Consider the following 15,143-nt stretch of genomic DNA (forward strand, 5'->3'; position numbering starts at 1 on the left):
ATGTTGTCCATCGTGGAGTTTATGGGGAAGAATTGCTGCTTCGCTAATTAGGATCACATCTCTCTATTTATTTGCCCAGCCATTGGAAGAGGGTCACTTTTACTACATGTTGCCTATATTGGAAAAATTTTCTCATTGCTTCTCCAGCCATTAAATGTGCGCTATTTTCCCTGCATATCCAAATGGAAATATACACTTTTCCCACCTCAATTCACCACTGAATCTCTCAGGATTTTACGCTCCAAGGGGAAGATAATATGATCGGAAGAAAGGTTTGAAAGGAAGTGGCAAAATATATAGAACATTTGTATCGCAAAAGCTTCTTTTTCAACAAAATGAGGCATTTTCTAAATTATTTTGCCAAGAAAAATCAATTTAATCATTTTTTTTAGGTTATGTGGTTGATTTAAAAAAGATTCTGGTGATTAAATAATCCGGCAAATTATCTAATTTGTGTTTAAGGTTCTAATTTTTCTCTTTCTTGCCAGAATTGAGCACTTTCGTTTGAAAAATCTCCAGATTTGTTATAAAACAGCTTTAAAGGCAAACATAACCTCAAAAATGTCACTTCAGCCTAGAAGAATATTTCTTTGTTTAGTTATATTCTCGCGGTTTGTACTCTAGAGTGGTGAATTTAACCTCATTTTTTAGTGGAAACATTGAGATATTCGTTATATTTACTCATTTCCTGGCTTAAAGTATTTTTTAAGTCGAATTCATAACCTCACAATTTCGTCAGAATTTATTCATGAACAAATCCTGGGAAAATGAAGTCATTTTTACAGTCTTAAATCTAAGAATTTGCTACATTTGTGTCGAAAAAGTGACAGAAAATGCATCTAAAGGCATTCAGAAGTGTCTGAAGTGTTAAAGATTCTACACAGAAAGTATTGAAGGTATATTATCTCCCCCTTGTTACACTCCACATCTACATTGAGATGAGATTGATACAAAATATTATACAAATATTCGGTGTAACACTTTTCCAACCTCGCCATATTTATTCCGTGGGGTAAATTTGGGGTTAAGGAATTTCGCAAAAACCCAACACTATTTCATGGGCGAGGGAGAAATCAATATAGCAGAGAATTTAAATATCATTTTCCCTCCAGTACATTTTGCATCTGGGATTAGAGGGTAAAGGCACTTCAGCTCCGATGTTTTCGCATCGATGCTCCGAAATAATAATACTGCATCAGTATAATATTTCACACCTACCATTTTCCTACACATTTCTGTATGCAAAGTTGTGGAAACATTTCCACATATACATATGTATGCCTTTATCTCCTCTCCTGGCCATCCATTCAAACCCCATCCAGAGTCTCTCCGAACGTGCCGAATTGGTAGGAGGGAATATTACCCACTCACATTCGCCGCTGAGATGGTGGAAAATGTTTTTCGGACTTGATATATTTCCACTTTGTTACATTTTACATTTTATAAGCTTCTCCAAGTGAATAAATTTCTGAGAATGTCTCAAATATCAGTGGATTGAGGCAGACAAAGTGATGACTTAGAAATTTTCTACATTATAAATATTTTTCGACAATTCATTTCCCCATGCAAATGATAATGAAGATAAAAAAATGCTCGTCAAGAGAGAGAGAGAGTACAACACAGGACATTGAGTGACACTTTGTAGTGAAATAATGCCTTGGGAAAGTTGATGGAAACAGAGTAGAGAAACACCTTTTGTGCAAGTTAATTGATGTAGAATGTTGCAAAAGGAGTTGCGCGCTAAGGAGCATGTTAACGTACACCAAACCCCTCTGGCTTGCACTTGTGAGCTTTTGATAAATTCCTGTCCGGCAAACTTTTGATATACAGAGCTTGGAAATTCCACCAAAAGCTTCACCTCCCCCTCAGCGGGTTGGACAAGAGATCATCGCAGCTGAAAAGTTGCACGCGAATGTTTTGCGGTGGGAAAACACGAGAGCAATTGAGGACGACCCTCGAAACTTTCAATGGGTGCTTCTCCCACCTGACATTCGGGTGGCCAATTTGCAAATGTAGCCAAAATAGTGAGTGGCATTGTTTCCCGATATCAAATGCTCAGAGGAATATAATAATAGTGCTCTGCTCTTGTTGGCAGATGAATTGGCTTGGTATTTTGTGGGAGACAGGAAAAGAGTAAGAAGAACTTTTGCCAGCACAGTGCTTCAATCTCGTGAAGAGTCATTGTGTCCATGTCGTCGAGCTTTGTCACTCAAGGGATGTCTCTGCAGTGGCTCTGTGGCACTTGCCACTTTGTCAAAGTGTGCCAAAATAGTGAAGTCTCTTTGACAATGTATCCGACACACTTTCCAACGGCACCAAAACATTTCAATAGGATGCAAATTTCACCCCAGAAAGGGTTGATATTCCAATGTTATCTTCTTGCCTTAGAAATTTTATGAGAAACTTTTTACACACACCTTTGAGAGGCGCACTAACTTTGACTTTGAATAAAAGACTCCCTGAAAATGCATGGCATTTGTATGACATTCTAATTCAAAGTGAACTGAATGAGGCCACAAATATGCTGTAAATCCATATTTTTCCCCACAAGTGTCTGGGACAATTCATCTATCCCAAGATGGAATAATCAAATTCCACCAAGCATGTTCTCAGCAAATATGCTGCAAATTCCACTCACTGCCAACCACCCCCAAACAGTGGTGAAAGGTGGAATAAAATGTGTGTATATAGCAGTGAATGCAATGATAATTATGGAAAGTTCATACCACATTACATACATATCCATCTGGAGAAATTGTGCAAATAGAGGAAATGCTCCATGTGAGTTTAATCTTGGGGTGTAGTTTCACCTCTGGCCTCCGCCATCCTCAGCCCAAAATCTACAAAACATTAACATCATATCCATCTTGATGAAAGTTATTCATCCGTTGGTGCATCGATAAAGTTTGCCAACGAGAGTATCTCGTCTGTAGAAACTTCCAATCCCATTTCTTGTGACGCTAACCATCATGGCAAACTACGCGAGACGGCCGAGTAGTTTACACTCCACATATCCATGTCTTAATATCACTTTCCTTGGACAAATATGTGCTCTCGCCCTGCTCAAATATTTTCCAGATCATCGCCGCACTCTCCCAGGCGGAGGATTCAAAGATGCGTGGCCACGCCCACTCGAAGGCCCCGCCCCAAACTAGACAATTTCCAACTCTGTTTGCTCACCGCCTCAGTAAGACACGTGTGGAACACTGCGTGGAAAATTATTCCATGAAGGAAAGCCACACGCAGTAAAAGAATGATAGCCGGTGAATCACAAATTTTTGGGGGTTGCTGGAGAATTCCCCGTTTTATCTGCTGTGCACTCTCTCACCCCAAATTTGCTCAACGCACTCACACCCCGACTTGCTCTCGAATGGCAGGAGCACGACTGTGCGTAAGATAATCGCATATAAATAGAGAGCGGATGCGATGTCGAGGGTGGATCTTCCCCTGAATGATGATGATGATACAGGGTGAGATGCACGAGGCCACCCTTCGCCATTCTATACAGTGCGTGGCAGAAAAATCGGACTTATCATCTTCCCTCGTGTGGAGCATCGTCGGGAATGCTCACCATTGGCATCAAGACGCCCTCCTTGGCGTCGTGACAGTGACGATGGTGGGAAAAAATCGATACCTGAGGCCCCTTGCGAAGGTGTTCCTCGGCGATAAGATGCACAAATGGGTGTTTAGCACACAGAAAGCTCTTAAATGAAAATTGCGGGAGGGAATCTTTCACACCCACGACGGAATATATTTTCCCAATTATCGATTGTGCAGGTGAGAAAAGTGCCAAGAGAGGCGCGCGCGCCCCTCGCGAAGGTGCGGGAAAGAAAAGCACAAATGGAAACAATTGTGTCTCTGCCACATATAAAGCTTAAGCGCAAATTTCTGCGGGGGAAAAAGGAAAGTGACTTTGCGGATCTCCTTATTTGTGTTTTCCTTTTTTTGTTGCTGCTCCTGCCGCCCCGAAAAAAAACCGAAACAAGGATTATCGCGTGATTTAGTGAAGGATTTGCGTAATATTTTATTAGGAATTTACATTTTTTTTCTCTCTGTAACCACAACAAAATCCCACCGACCAAATTCATCGCGGAAACTCGCGCGCGAAAAAAAATTTCTCCCCCACCGACTGGATAAAAAGTTCCCAACAAGATTGCACGAAACTCATGAGATTTTAAATAGCTCCACCTGTCGATTGGCCGTGAACAGTGCGCGCGGAGGGATGAAAAATTTAACTACCAAACACACTAAAGGCATAAAAAGAGATCTTCAATTTTCACGGGATATTTTTTAGTGTGCATCGTTAAAAAATTCAATTTTGTCATATTTTTGCAGAAATGCGAAATGTGCGGGAGAAAAGGTGTTTTTGATACAGGAAATTTAATTTCCCTTCGACATAAATTCTCCTCTGCATCCCAGTGTCGAAAAAAAAACATATTTTCAACACTTCAAATGGGAGAATTTCACTTTAGGGAAAATTTGATCTATTCTATGAGCTCCGCCGCTCTTCCTCTTGCGCTATTTCATGTCTCCCTTATCATTGACTCCGTCATAGATGAACTGGCAAAGTGTGACAAAAAATGATAGCATCTCAAATAATTCAACTTTTTCTGTGTTCTATCAAGGGGTTGCTAATATTGGGGATGCTGTGTCACTTGGCCTAAAGTCACATTCCAGAAAATCCTTTCCTTCCTCGTGAATTTTCGGTTCATTTCGCAGTTATTCTCGAAAAAGAAACAGATATTTTATCTTGTTATCACTTCAGAAATTAATTATAGAATTATTGTGCACAATTTTGAAAGACCTGAAGGCGAATTTCTCAATTGAATATCTTGGAAACGCCAATAAATAGACATTTTTGCTGTAATACTTAATTTTTAATCGGAAATTAACGGTTTTAAGCGAGGTTTAACGTTAAAAACGTGTGTGAAACTGGAAAAACCTCCCAATTTTTATACATAAAATGTGTTAATCAATACACAATTTAGTTCTCCTTAAACTGTGCCTGAAATCTTCTAATTTCTGTATTAAAATACGGATTTTTTAAATTTTGTCTTGCAGATTTTACCTCATTTGATCTTAGTCACGTTCAGCTGCTCAAATTATTATTCCTTTTCTAAGTCTTCTCTCCAAAATTCTCTATAACGCTCTTATAGGGTCTAAAATATTCTCTTAATCCTCTAATGTGTAATGTTCAAACCTAAAACATCAATTCAACAACTTCATTTTCCACTTTTTCTTCAGGTTCTGCACGCAATTCTCGAGTTCGTTATTTTGAGCCTATTTTCTAAGATATAAATTTTCAAATGGACATTTGAAATATACCTTATTAACCCCTTTGTGTTCTATTAACACTTTCCCAACTGTAACACAATAAGAAACTCAGGTTCGAGGGAAATATCTAATCTTTACCGTGCCGATAACTGTAAGAAAGCTCTGTGGTGCTTCAATGCAGTCTTATCTTAAAGTTTTCCAACTCTGAGTCTAGTTAGGCAGAGGAGGAAAATTAGGGGAGATAACTATGAACAGGAGAATGGATTCAGTTATAGTTCTAGTGTATTTGATGGGCCCATAATAAAAATTATCACGTATGTTTGGTGCGGATGCTGCACGTATGAAATATTTTCGGTGGCGGAATATTCTTCCGTGAATTGCATTATATAGTTGTTATTTAGTGGCACTGCTGAATAAAGCAGAGTTCAGGGGGTGGGCAAAGGGGGGTGGATCGTGTGAGGAGATCATTGGGAGTTTTGGGTTCGGTGGCTTGTTGGAGTTTTAGTGTAAATGTGTGCTTCACAGTGTTAATACAATAATGAGGAAACTTTGACATTATAGCACGCACAATATTATATAACTTAATTTTCTCCCTCCGATGTTGTGCACATTGTCGCTGTAGCCATACGAGTTCCATGGCTCTATTTTCCTCTTTCGCTCTTCCGTGTTGCATGAATTTCCCCATTGCCATTTTCCCTGGTAGCTCGAAATGTTTGAGGAAAATATGTTACTTATATCGCATTGAATGGGATAAAGGAGCGAGAGTGGCGCAAGTTTTATTCCCACCCCATCCCAAACTCACCCCTCTTTTGCAGAATGTACAATGTGCAATGATAAAATTCTGCACACAAGGAGCAGAGCTTGTCTGGATGTCAGTGAATTGAACGAGCATCGCGAAAGATTTTCCCGGGAGGGCATCGTGTGAGCCTGACTCTCTCTCTCACTCGAATGAATGGCATGTCAGGTTGAAATATGATAAAATAATAGACCACAAATTGTATAAGACGCCCAGGCGAGAAGGATATCGCACAGTGTGCGCTTCGGGAAAGTTTTAAAATTCACAATTCTCGACTCATACCTTGTCAGTGTGAGTTGATAAGAGATGATTTTCCAACTTACTCGCTTCCCAGCTGAGATTTTCTCTCCACATTTCAATTAATGCCCATAAATCTTTCATTCTCTGCACCCCCAAACTTTCTATCAAACTTTTGTATTTCAACACTTAATTAGTGTGTTTTCACATCTTGTGTATTTCTGGGATTCACGGAGAAATTTGTGAGGAGATTCAGGAGATAAACATACCTGACTTTTTCCTTTAGACACACAACTCGTGGTGTCGTATCCAGTTGGCTCCAGCACGATGTGATCCTTCTGCAAGAGAGAGAGAAAAGACAGTCAGTTTTCCTATTCGTGATTCATCTCAGCGATAGTGATAGTGAAATTACAATTCACACACCGCGCAAGACAACTTCAAATAAATATGTCACAAAATGTTCTTACAAAACCACTCAAGTATACGTTGCGGAGTCTTAGAGAGCTCCGAGAGGAAAACTTCCAGGCTTTATTTCAATTATGTATATATGGAAAAAACTTAAACGTGGAGCATTCTAAAAAGCTCTAGACCCACCGCGAAACATAACAAAATAGCAATAAGAGTTCTTTGCACATAAAAGCGGAGAGAGAGAGAAAAAGTCACAAAGAGCACGCAAAAGAACTTTGAAAACACTGTCTGGGAGCGCATTAAATGAGAGGAAATGGCAGGAAAAGTGTGGGAAATGAATTTCTATATTCTCATCTACACGTACCGGAGCATGGCGCAAAAACAACCCCAACCGCCAACGCTCACCTTCTTGTGAGACATGTGTGTGATGCCGAGGAGCGTTGGTATCCGAGGTTTTGACAGAAACAAAGTGCCACGATGAAGTGAACAAAAGTGTTTGTTTGCAATTTACTCCGCCACAACCTCGGGCATACATAAAAATTTCCACCCCAACCAACGGCGCGCACCCCAGAAAGCCCCGGGAATGGGGGCCGAAGCGGAAGGGTGAAGTGGAATGTGATCTCCCAGTGATGGCCGTGGAAAAGATATGGCTTGCGAAAAATTGAAAAGAGAATAACTCAGGCACACTTCAATGTTGAGAGGTCTCTTTGTAGCGCTATTCAGTTTTTCTCCTGGCGACTTTCAATTTCATTTTCTCATTGGAAGGATGAAGAAGCACTTTCTGGAATATTCAAGTGAGGCGAGCGTCACGGACGTGACTGCAGCACTGGTCAATGCAGTGCACGTGAAGTACATAAGATCTGAGCTGGATTAAAGATCGACCAGTGCTGTTGAATGCGAATATAAGATGTTTGGAATTAAATGGATTATCTAATTAAAAGCAAAGCAGAATAAGGCCATAAACGAATAGGCCACGCCCACTCGAATGCCCCGCCCATGGCATAGAAACTCACACAAATAGAATGACGACAGAGATTCTGATTGTTGGAAATGAATTCTGAAAGCTCACAGCTTTCAATCTCCAATTGACCATCGCAGGTGCTCAAGTCCTGTGGCTGTGCAATCAAGATCCCCTTTTTCGGTGATTGAGAGCTGTCGAAGGGAAATCCGAAGGTGTTCTCACTCACTTTTTTCGGTCATCCATCCCTCTATTTTGTCGACAGCCCACTGGCGATGTGAGTGTCGAGTTGATTAAAGTTCCGGTTTTTCCATTCACTCCACTCTGGATTAATTTCTCAGCACTTTTGCTTCCTTTCCATCCTCTTTGGCTCTTCTCTCTCGGCCCGACAATCACCTACAGCAATTTGTGTATTTCCATTTTCCGCCACTTTCTCTCTGCACAGCATTCGCAAGGCGAACCCCCTGAGGATGCCCACAAATCAGTTGAGATACTCAATTTTGCTCACTCCTCTGGTGGAAAAAAATTAAGTTTCTTCTGCACTCTTTCGCTCCTCTTTCAGAAATACACCTTGTTTGAATGATTTCTCTTACACCATATATTCGCCTCTCATTTGCCTCTTTATAATTGCAAATACGCAAGGAATAAGTCTATATTAGATTCTCATTTTGAAAACCACGCCATCAGTGCGGATGATATAACTTTGGAGCACGAAAATGGCGATGGTAAGCAGAGTGTCGCTGCAGGGCAACTTGGCTGTATATTATTAAACTTATAACCTCTTAAAAATTTGTATTTGCACTGTGTCGAGCTTTTGATATTCCCTTTTCTTTTGCCTCGCTCTGCACACTTTCCCCACAGCGCGTCTCTGCGGGCTTTTTCTGGGGGGTGAGGGGGGAAAACAAAGCGTCTGGAATTTCATTAAATTCCACCATTTTCATGGAAATGACTACAATTTTCCATGATGTGAAATTTATTATGACGCTCATGCCGTCATCTTTCACTTCGCCCAGAAGATGGGCAAAATGGTCTGTATATAGTTTTAATTCCTCATTGAATTTCGGCCAAGAGACGACCCAGGTGCTTTTCAAACTCAACCCCCACCCCCGGGGCCGCCCCCCCGGAATCCTCCCACACAGTCTGCTCATCCATTTCGGACGCCCCATCGGGAGGCGGGCAGACAAAGAGGACGGACTGGAGGATTGGATGTCGGGATGATGATGCCAAATTGAATTCATAGGCCAGCTTACAGTGAAATTAGAAAATTAACATATTTAGCCCCTCTCATTCTTCGAAAAATATATTCTAATGACTTTTGAGGTGATTTTTATTCACTTGAAAATCACAGAACAAAAACGCCACAAGGCGCGTCGACCCTCTTTTTGAGGGTGAGATTGTAAATTTTAAATTGTAGATTTGGCGGAAAATTCATTTGAATATCAAAGAAAAACTCATTCGATACAATAATGAGCTTTTCACCCTCCTCCACACTTCATCCCCTTGACTTTCGTGGCCATGATGGGAAATCCCTCAAGAGAGAGAGACGTGACAAATTGAATTAGGTGATATTTTCGTGATGCTGAGAAAATTGTCAACGAGCGCTTTGTGAAAAATACCCTCATTATCATGACTTTGATTGCCTCAAAAATGGCACTCGAGCGATGAGAATTCGGCGTCCAAAACTTTCATATTGTTGAAATTTATGTGAAATTGAATAAACATTTGCTTAGCGTGTCAATTGTGACAAGCCTAAGATGCCACAGACACGATATGTGACTCTTATGGCAAGTTTAATTAAATTCAATTGTCGTCCCATTCCAAGACGTCTGATTCCAGGGTGAATTTGGGGGCGAAGCTGTCGGATCAAAAACTATGACACTTGTTAAGCATCAACCTCAGTATAAGATAGACTGGAACTTGAAACGTTGCTCAACATATCAAGACAGATTGAATGTCAAAAATCAAGGAATTTCGGCCAAAATAACACGATCACACGACATAAGGGGGAGATATTATGGTGTGAAGTTGTGTAGAAGTGTTTTAAAGTGAATTAAAAATTACTTTAAAAAGAAATTAACGCAGTAATTACAGAAAAAATAATTGTTCTTTATAGTTTTCGAGGTTATGTTATGAATTTAAGACAAACTTTGCCAGTAAATAACCTCCAAAATCATTCATTCCTGCATTAAAGTTGATTCAATTTGCATTTACTGGCACGATAATAATGAAATCTGATGAAAACCATAAATTTTTAATGCTAAACCGTGTTAATAGTTCTAAGACTGATCATAACCTCAAAAGTCTTGTTTGATTGATTTTCTATTCTAGAATTGCAGATTTTAGACGAATATTTTCCAGTATTGGTTTTAAAACATTCTAAATTAGTTTCTTTCAAGGATTCTTGAAAATATCTCGTCGAACCTTCAAATATTTCTAAAATACTGTTTCTCCGCAAGTTTTTAGACTCACAGAAGTAAGAAATTGAGTATTATAGTGTGAAACACTTCTTAATTTGAGATTATGATACTTTAGGCGGTTATAAAAAAATATATAAAGTTTAGGAAAAAGGACAATTTAAGCACTTCCAGAGTTCTAGATGTACAGAATCATAGATTTCATATAGAATTTTCTCATTCTCCAGAAAATGTGTCGCTTTTCCGCAGGTGAAACGCGCGCGTGTCTCAAAATGTGATTTGCAGATGCGTCTATTCTGGATGTTATGTTTCTCTAAATTCCCTTCGCAATTCACGTAATAATGCAGAGAAGCGCACAAGTTTGCGAGCGGTCGGAGGTGGTTTTGACACTGTCAAAATTTATTATCAATCACAATCTTGGGGGGTTTTGGCGGTGACACAGTGAATACGAAAGGAGTAAAGTTCTTCCCTGCGAAATCCCTGCTTGCATTGTCATTCAACAGAAATTACAATGTGGTTTTTCACAAGATTTATCCTCATACAATCAGCACTGCTTCAACTTTCAACCACACGAGAGACATACTTAACATCATGTGTGAGGTGAGATGTGAATGCTTTTGCGAGGTTTTGAATCTGAATTTCGCTAAAATCAAATGAAAGATTGGATAAGTTTGACACGAGTGAATTAGAAATGACACAAATTCCCCTCCGACGTGCTCCAGCGGGACCCAAAATTCACATGTCGCCAGCAATTGATGTCGAAATGTGCTCAACAAGACTTCGTGTTGCTTATTAATTAGAAAATTCAACGTCAGCCTCAATCACAAAGTCATTCTAAAAGTTATTCAATTAAAGATCATCACGCATTCGACATTATACTTGCATTATAGCGTTCGGGAGTTGTTATGCCAACCCTCCACTAATTCCCCCAATTCAGCGTTTTTTTCCGCTCCATCCACTCAATGTGGGTAAATATTTGCAAATTCAGTCTCTTCTTCCCCCCTCGAGGTCACTTCAATTTGAATTGCTGGGCAAAATCCACCCTCATAAAGCTGAGGTTTGACCTTCAAATGCTCTTCAAGAGTCGGGAAAAACTCGCCAGCCGGAATGTTTGCCTTCCTTGGGTTTTCCTCAACTCTCATATGCCGTAGACGCAAACAGGAGCTGCTATAATCTTGTTAGTGAGTGTGGAAAATGGCGATGATACACCCTTATCGCGACCGAACGGGGAGAAAAAGACGTGTTTGGATGGTTAATGGGAAAAACGCAATAATAACTAGCGTGCGGTAGAGCGTCTGAAACTACCATCAAACATAGACGTGATTGCACACGGTTATGTCAATATTTTCACCCCAAATGTTTGAAGAAAATGTGTTTCACTCTCGCCATGCAATGCCTTATTATTGAACATATGTTTTTGGGATTCTTGATAGCGAAAAATCCTCAGAATTCCGCCTTTTCATCGTCTGACACTCAAATTGAATGCAACGCCAAGGGGGAGATAAGATGGCTAACATCTGTTCACCACTTCAATAATTTGTATAAAATTAACTCAAAATCGACTGAAATCTAACCAAAATCTAACTGATGTACTTTTTAACCTTTATATCTGATGTTTTCAGATCATTTTTAATGTTTTGTGTACTTAATGTTGATCAATTAGAATCTTTCTAGCACAAAATTGTAGCTGTCAAGTAGAAAAATTAGAGGTTATGTTTGATTTTCGTCCGTTTTTAATCGGTTATTTTCCACAAATCTATTAATAAATGAAATCTTTCGTTTTCAGTTCAACTTTATCTACTTTGAGGTGTTATTTTGCCATAAATCCAGTGACATAACCTAAGAAAATACATCAAGATGACCAAAATGCAGTCCTGTATTAGAATTGATTTTTACAAGTTAAATAATCAGTCGAAATTCACAATAATGATCTGAATTATTGCAATTTCTTCAACACTTTTACTTCCTTATACCCTTGCTGAGCTGTGCACTATTTTTATAGCATAATATCTCCCCCTTGGGCAACGCAAAGTCTCAATGGTTCTGGTACGTTTTGTGTTTGCCTCTCTCGTTGGGGTATTTCAATTGAAAGTTCCACTGATGAAAGATAAACAGGAATCGATTGATACTCATTATTTCCCTCAATATCTCTAGAGTCAATGGAAAAATCTCATTTATTTTTTTTATCGAATCATGTCTATTTTTTCTGCTGGTTGGAAACTGCGAGACATTGAGCAAAGGGGGAGAGAAGCTATGGTGAATTCCTGAATTGTTTTTCCAAACGCGAAAATTCAAGCGTCCACGACACATCCTCTCGTCTTTTAATTAAGATTCCCTGTGAGGAGGGTTGCAGAAAGAGCTTCGGTGGTAAATTAAAAAGTGAAATAAATTTAGCAAAATTTTAATTAATTAGAAAGGAATACTGAGAGGACGTCTAGCAGCTGCTGCTCGTCGTTTTCCAAAAACCGGTGAAAGTTAAATTGGTTATTCGGGCTTCTTGTTTGTGTATGTGCGAATGTGACAGGAGAAATTGGGGTGGTTCTCCTGAGGAGGGCGCACACAGTAAATTCTCCGAGTGAGGGTGGAGAGAGGTTAGGATGGAAATTGCTTAAAGGTGAGTTGGTATTTGGGAGTTTTGCTTCAGTGGGGAAAATGCCTCTTCGGCATTATTGTTATAGTCTCTTAACGTGTGTACACACAAAACGGCAGAATTCAGGGATTTGTGCTCATTCTTGTTTTTCCATATCCAACCCCTCCCCCCCTTCCACCCCTTCTTCTTCTCAGGGGGTGTGGGACAAACACTAAGATTCTATAACGTATAAATTCGCAAGCCCTACTCGAACAGAGAGGCTGCAGGAGTTACGGTTTTGGGTTAATAGTTTACCAAATAAAGTGAAAACAGGAGATTGTAAACATTTTCAATCTGGCGTTGAGGGTGTTGTGTTAAGGCGCTTATTTAAGCTTTCATTGGTGAGATTTACAAACAATGGAGAGAGAGAGAGAGTGAGAGAGTCTTGTGACCCTTTTTACCACACACGCACACACACACTGAGACTCTCGTTATTGTTCTCAACCACGAAATGATATGGCGTTTTCAAACCCCTTTTCCTCCCTCATTGCCTGGCAGATTTTTCATAATCCCCCAAAAACCATATCAAAGCTTCAAGAGGGATATTGAAATTAAACATTCAAACATCGCCTCGAATTGCTTGTAATTCAATGCTAAGCGAGTAAGATGAGATGAATGTCGACTTGGAGGAATATTTGACACCTTCACTCAATTTATAATGGACATGATGAATAAAACCTAGACACGGCAAACATATCAAAAGCTCCTCTCTGTTTGCTTTTGTGATTTTCTTACACTCTCTCACCCAGTTTCGCCACCCCCATAGGAACGAATAATTCCCCATGTCTGGGGTGACACATTTGGGGCGAGAGAAAGCATAGATATCTATTTCCGAAGCGACTGTCCCTTCCTCGAGTGTACATTTCATCACAAGATAGTCTTTCGCCAAATGTTTATTCAATGGACATGTTGAATATTGGGGAATGTCTGGGATGCGGTGGAGGACTTTTACTGCCACAATAAAATAATTTCACGACGTGCAAGTGTGTTTTCGCCCATTTCTTATGCTCCTGAATGATTAATCAGCGAGCCCAGGTAAATATTTGAGCAGAGAAAAAGGCATAAATATATCATATCATGACTGTTATTTATTGATTTCAATGCTGCTGAACTTCTCGATGGAATGGAATTCGCCAAGGGGAAAGTCACAAGGCGATTTAAGCGAAATTTAATGGTTTGAATCATATTTAATGATTGATTACTTTGTAAACTTGAATATTTTCGGGCAAAATATTTAAAAAAAACAATTTAATTCTTTAAATATTTCATTAAAATTTATATATTCGATTATTTTCTCTTTATATCGCCGCCAGAGGGCAGTAATGTTGGCGTGGGGGACGCTAACAATTGTATTTCTCTCTTCGCACGCGAAATTTAAGCGCAAAAACAAAGCTTTCCGCGTAGAAAAAGCTCAGTTTTATCATCAGCTGATCAAGTAAAAGCTGGAAAAGCATGTAGAAGTTCCGATTGTATTTCCCAAAGGCGAAATTGGCTTGTTGAGTCAATAATATTGCCAAAGTAAATAACGTAAATTAAAATTCAAGTAAAAATCAAGAAATTATTGAAAAATCACAAAATTAATGGCCTCAAATCGCGAGTGATTTTCCCCTGGGAATACACATAAAGCATTAGCTTGCCGCCCCTTCTTCAAAAAGCTCAGCAACCGAATTAGACAATGACTCCCTCGAAAAAATGCCCCATAAAAGTTCCCCGCTGGTTAATTTGAAATAAAATTTTACACAAAGTGCACAAGTATCGCGGTTTATATTTTGCAGTGTGGGTGGAAAACAGTATATTTTTAATAAAGTCGCACCATCAGAGATTATGAATTACTCCTAAATTCTTTTTTTTTCCATTTTATTCCCCAAACTGAGGGTTGGCGCTTCTCAACTGCCCTTGGTGTGCCAACCCCGCAATGTCAGTTGTTTCAGCATGAATAATAAATGGAGACAAATTTTAAAGAATGACACTCGACTGCTTTTCAGCATCCTCGACGCCCAACCGTCAGTAAATTAACTTTTATCCATTTGGGAGACATTAAAGTGAGATTTTGTAAACATTTTAATGGTTAATTCGCCCCTCCTTGTCGCCCAACAGCGGTCCAAGGAGTGAAAAATTTAATTATTTTTCCATTGTGTGCTCTTTTTTCCCATCGACGCCCGTTTGTCACACTCGAGTTGCTGCTTCTAAGCGCAAAATAGCCAATTTTCCTGGTCGCGCCTTGGGAGGAAATTGCGTGGATTTATTGAGTGATTAAAATTTGTGAATTTTATATCGCACATTGAGATTAATATTTCCTTTGTGTGTCTTTTATGCCTGAGCACGCTTGATTTTATGACCTCTCAAGAAATTAACTGCAATCAATGACTTCTCAGGATGCGGAAATTTGTTCTTCCCCAAAAAATGTGGGGGAAAAAACGGTTAATT

General features: G+C 39.5%; 1 protein-coding gene across 2 annotated transcripts in view; it reads right to left on the bottom strand.

Moving 5' to 3' along the window:
- The window catches only part of LOC132261338 (semaphorin-2A), a 147,568-nt gene that overhangs the window by 26,795 nt on the left and 105,630 nt on the right, over positions 1-15,143 (bottom strand). For both annotated transcript variants that reach the window (XM_059760159.1, XM_059760160.1), the window contains exon 5: positions 6,577-6,645. In XM_059760159.1, coding sequence (XP_059616142.1) covers positions 6,577-6,645 — 69 coding nt within the window. The remainder of the gene's footprint in view (positions 1-6,576; positions 6,646-15,143) is intronic.

Source organism: Phlebotomus argentipes, unplaced genomic scaffold, assembly GCF_947086385.1.
Source record: "Phlebotomus argentipes unplaced genomic scaffold, Phlebotomus argentipes genome assembly scaffold_18, whole genome shotgun sequence".
NCBI lineage: Eukaryota > Metazoa > Arthropoda > Insecta > Diptera > Psychodidae > Phlebotomus > Phlebotomus argentipes.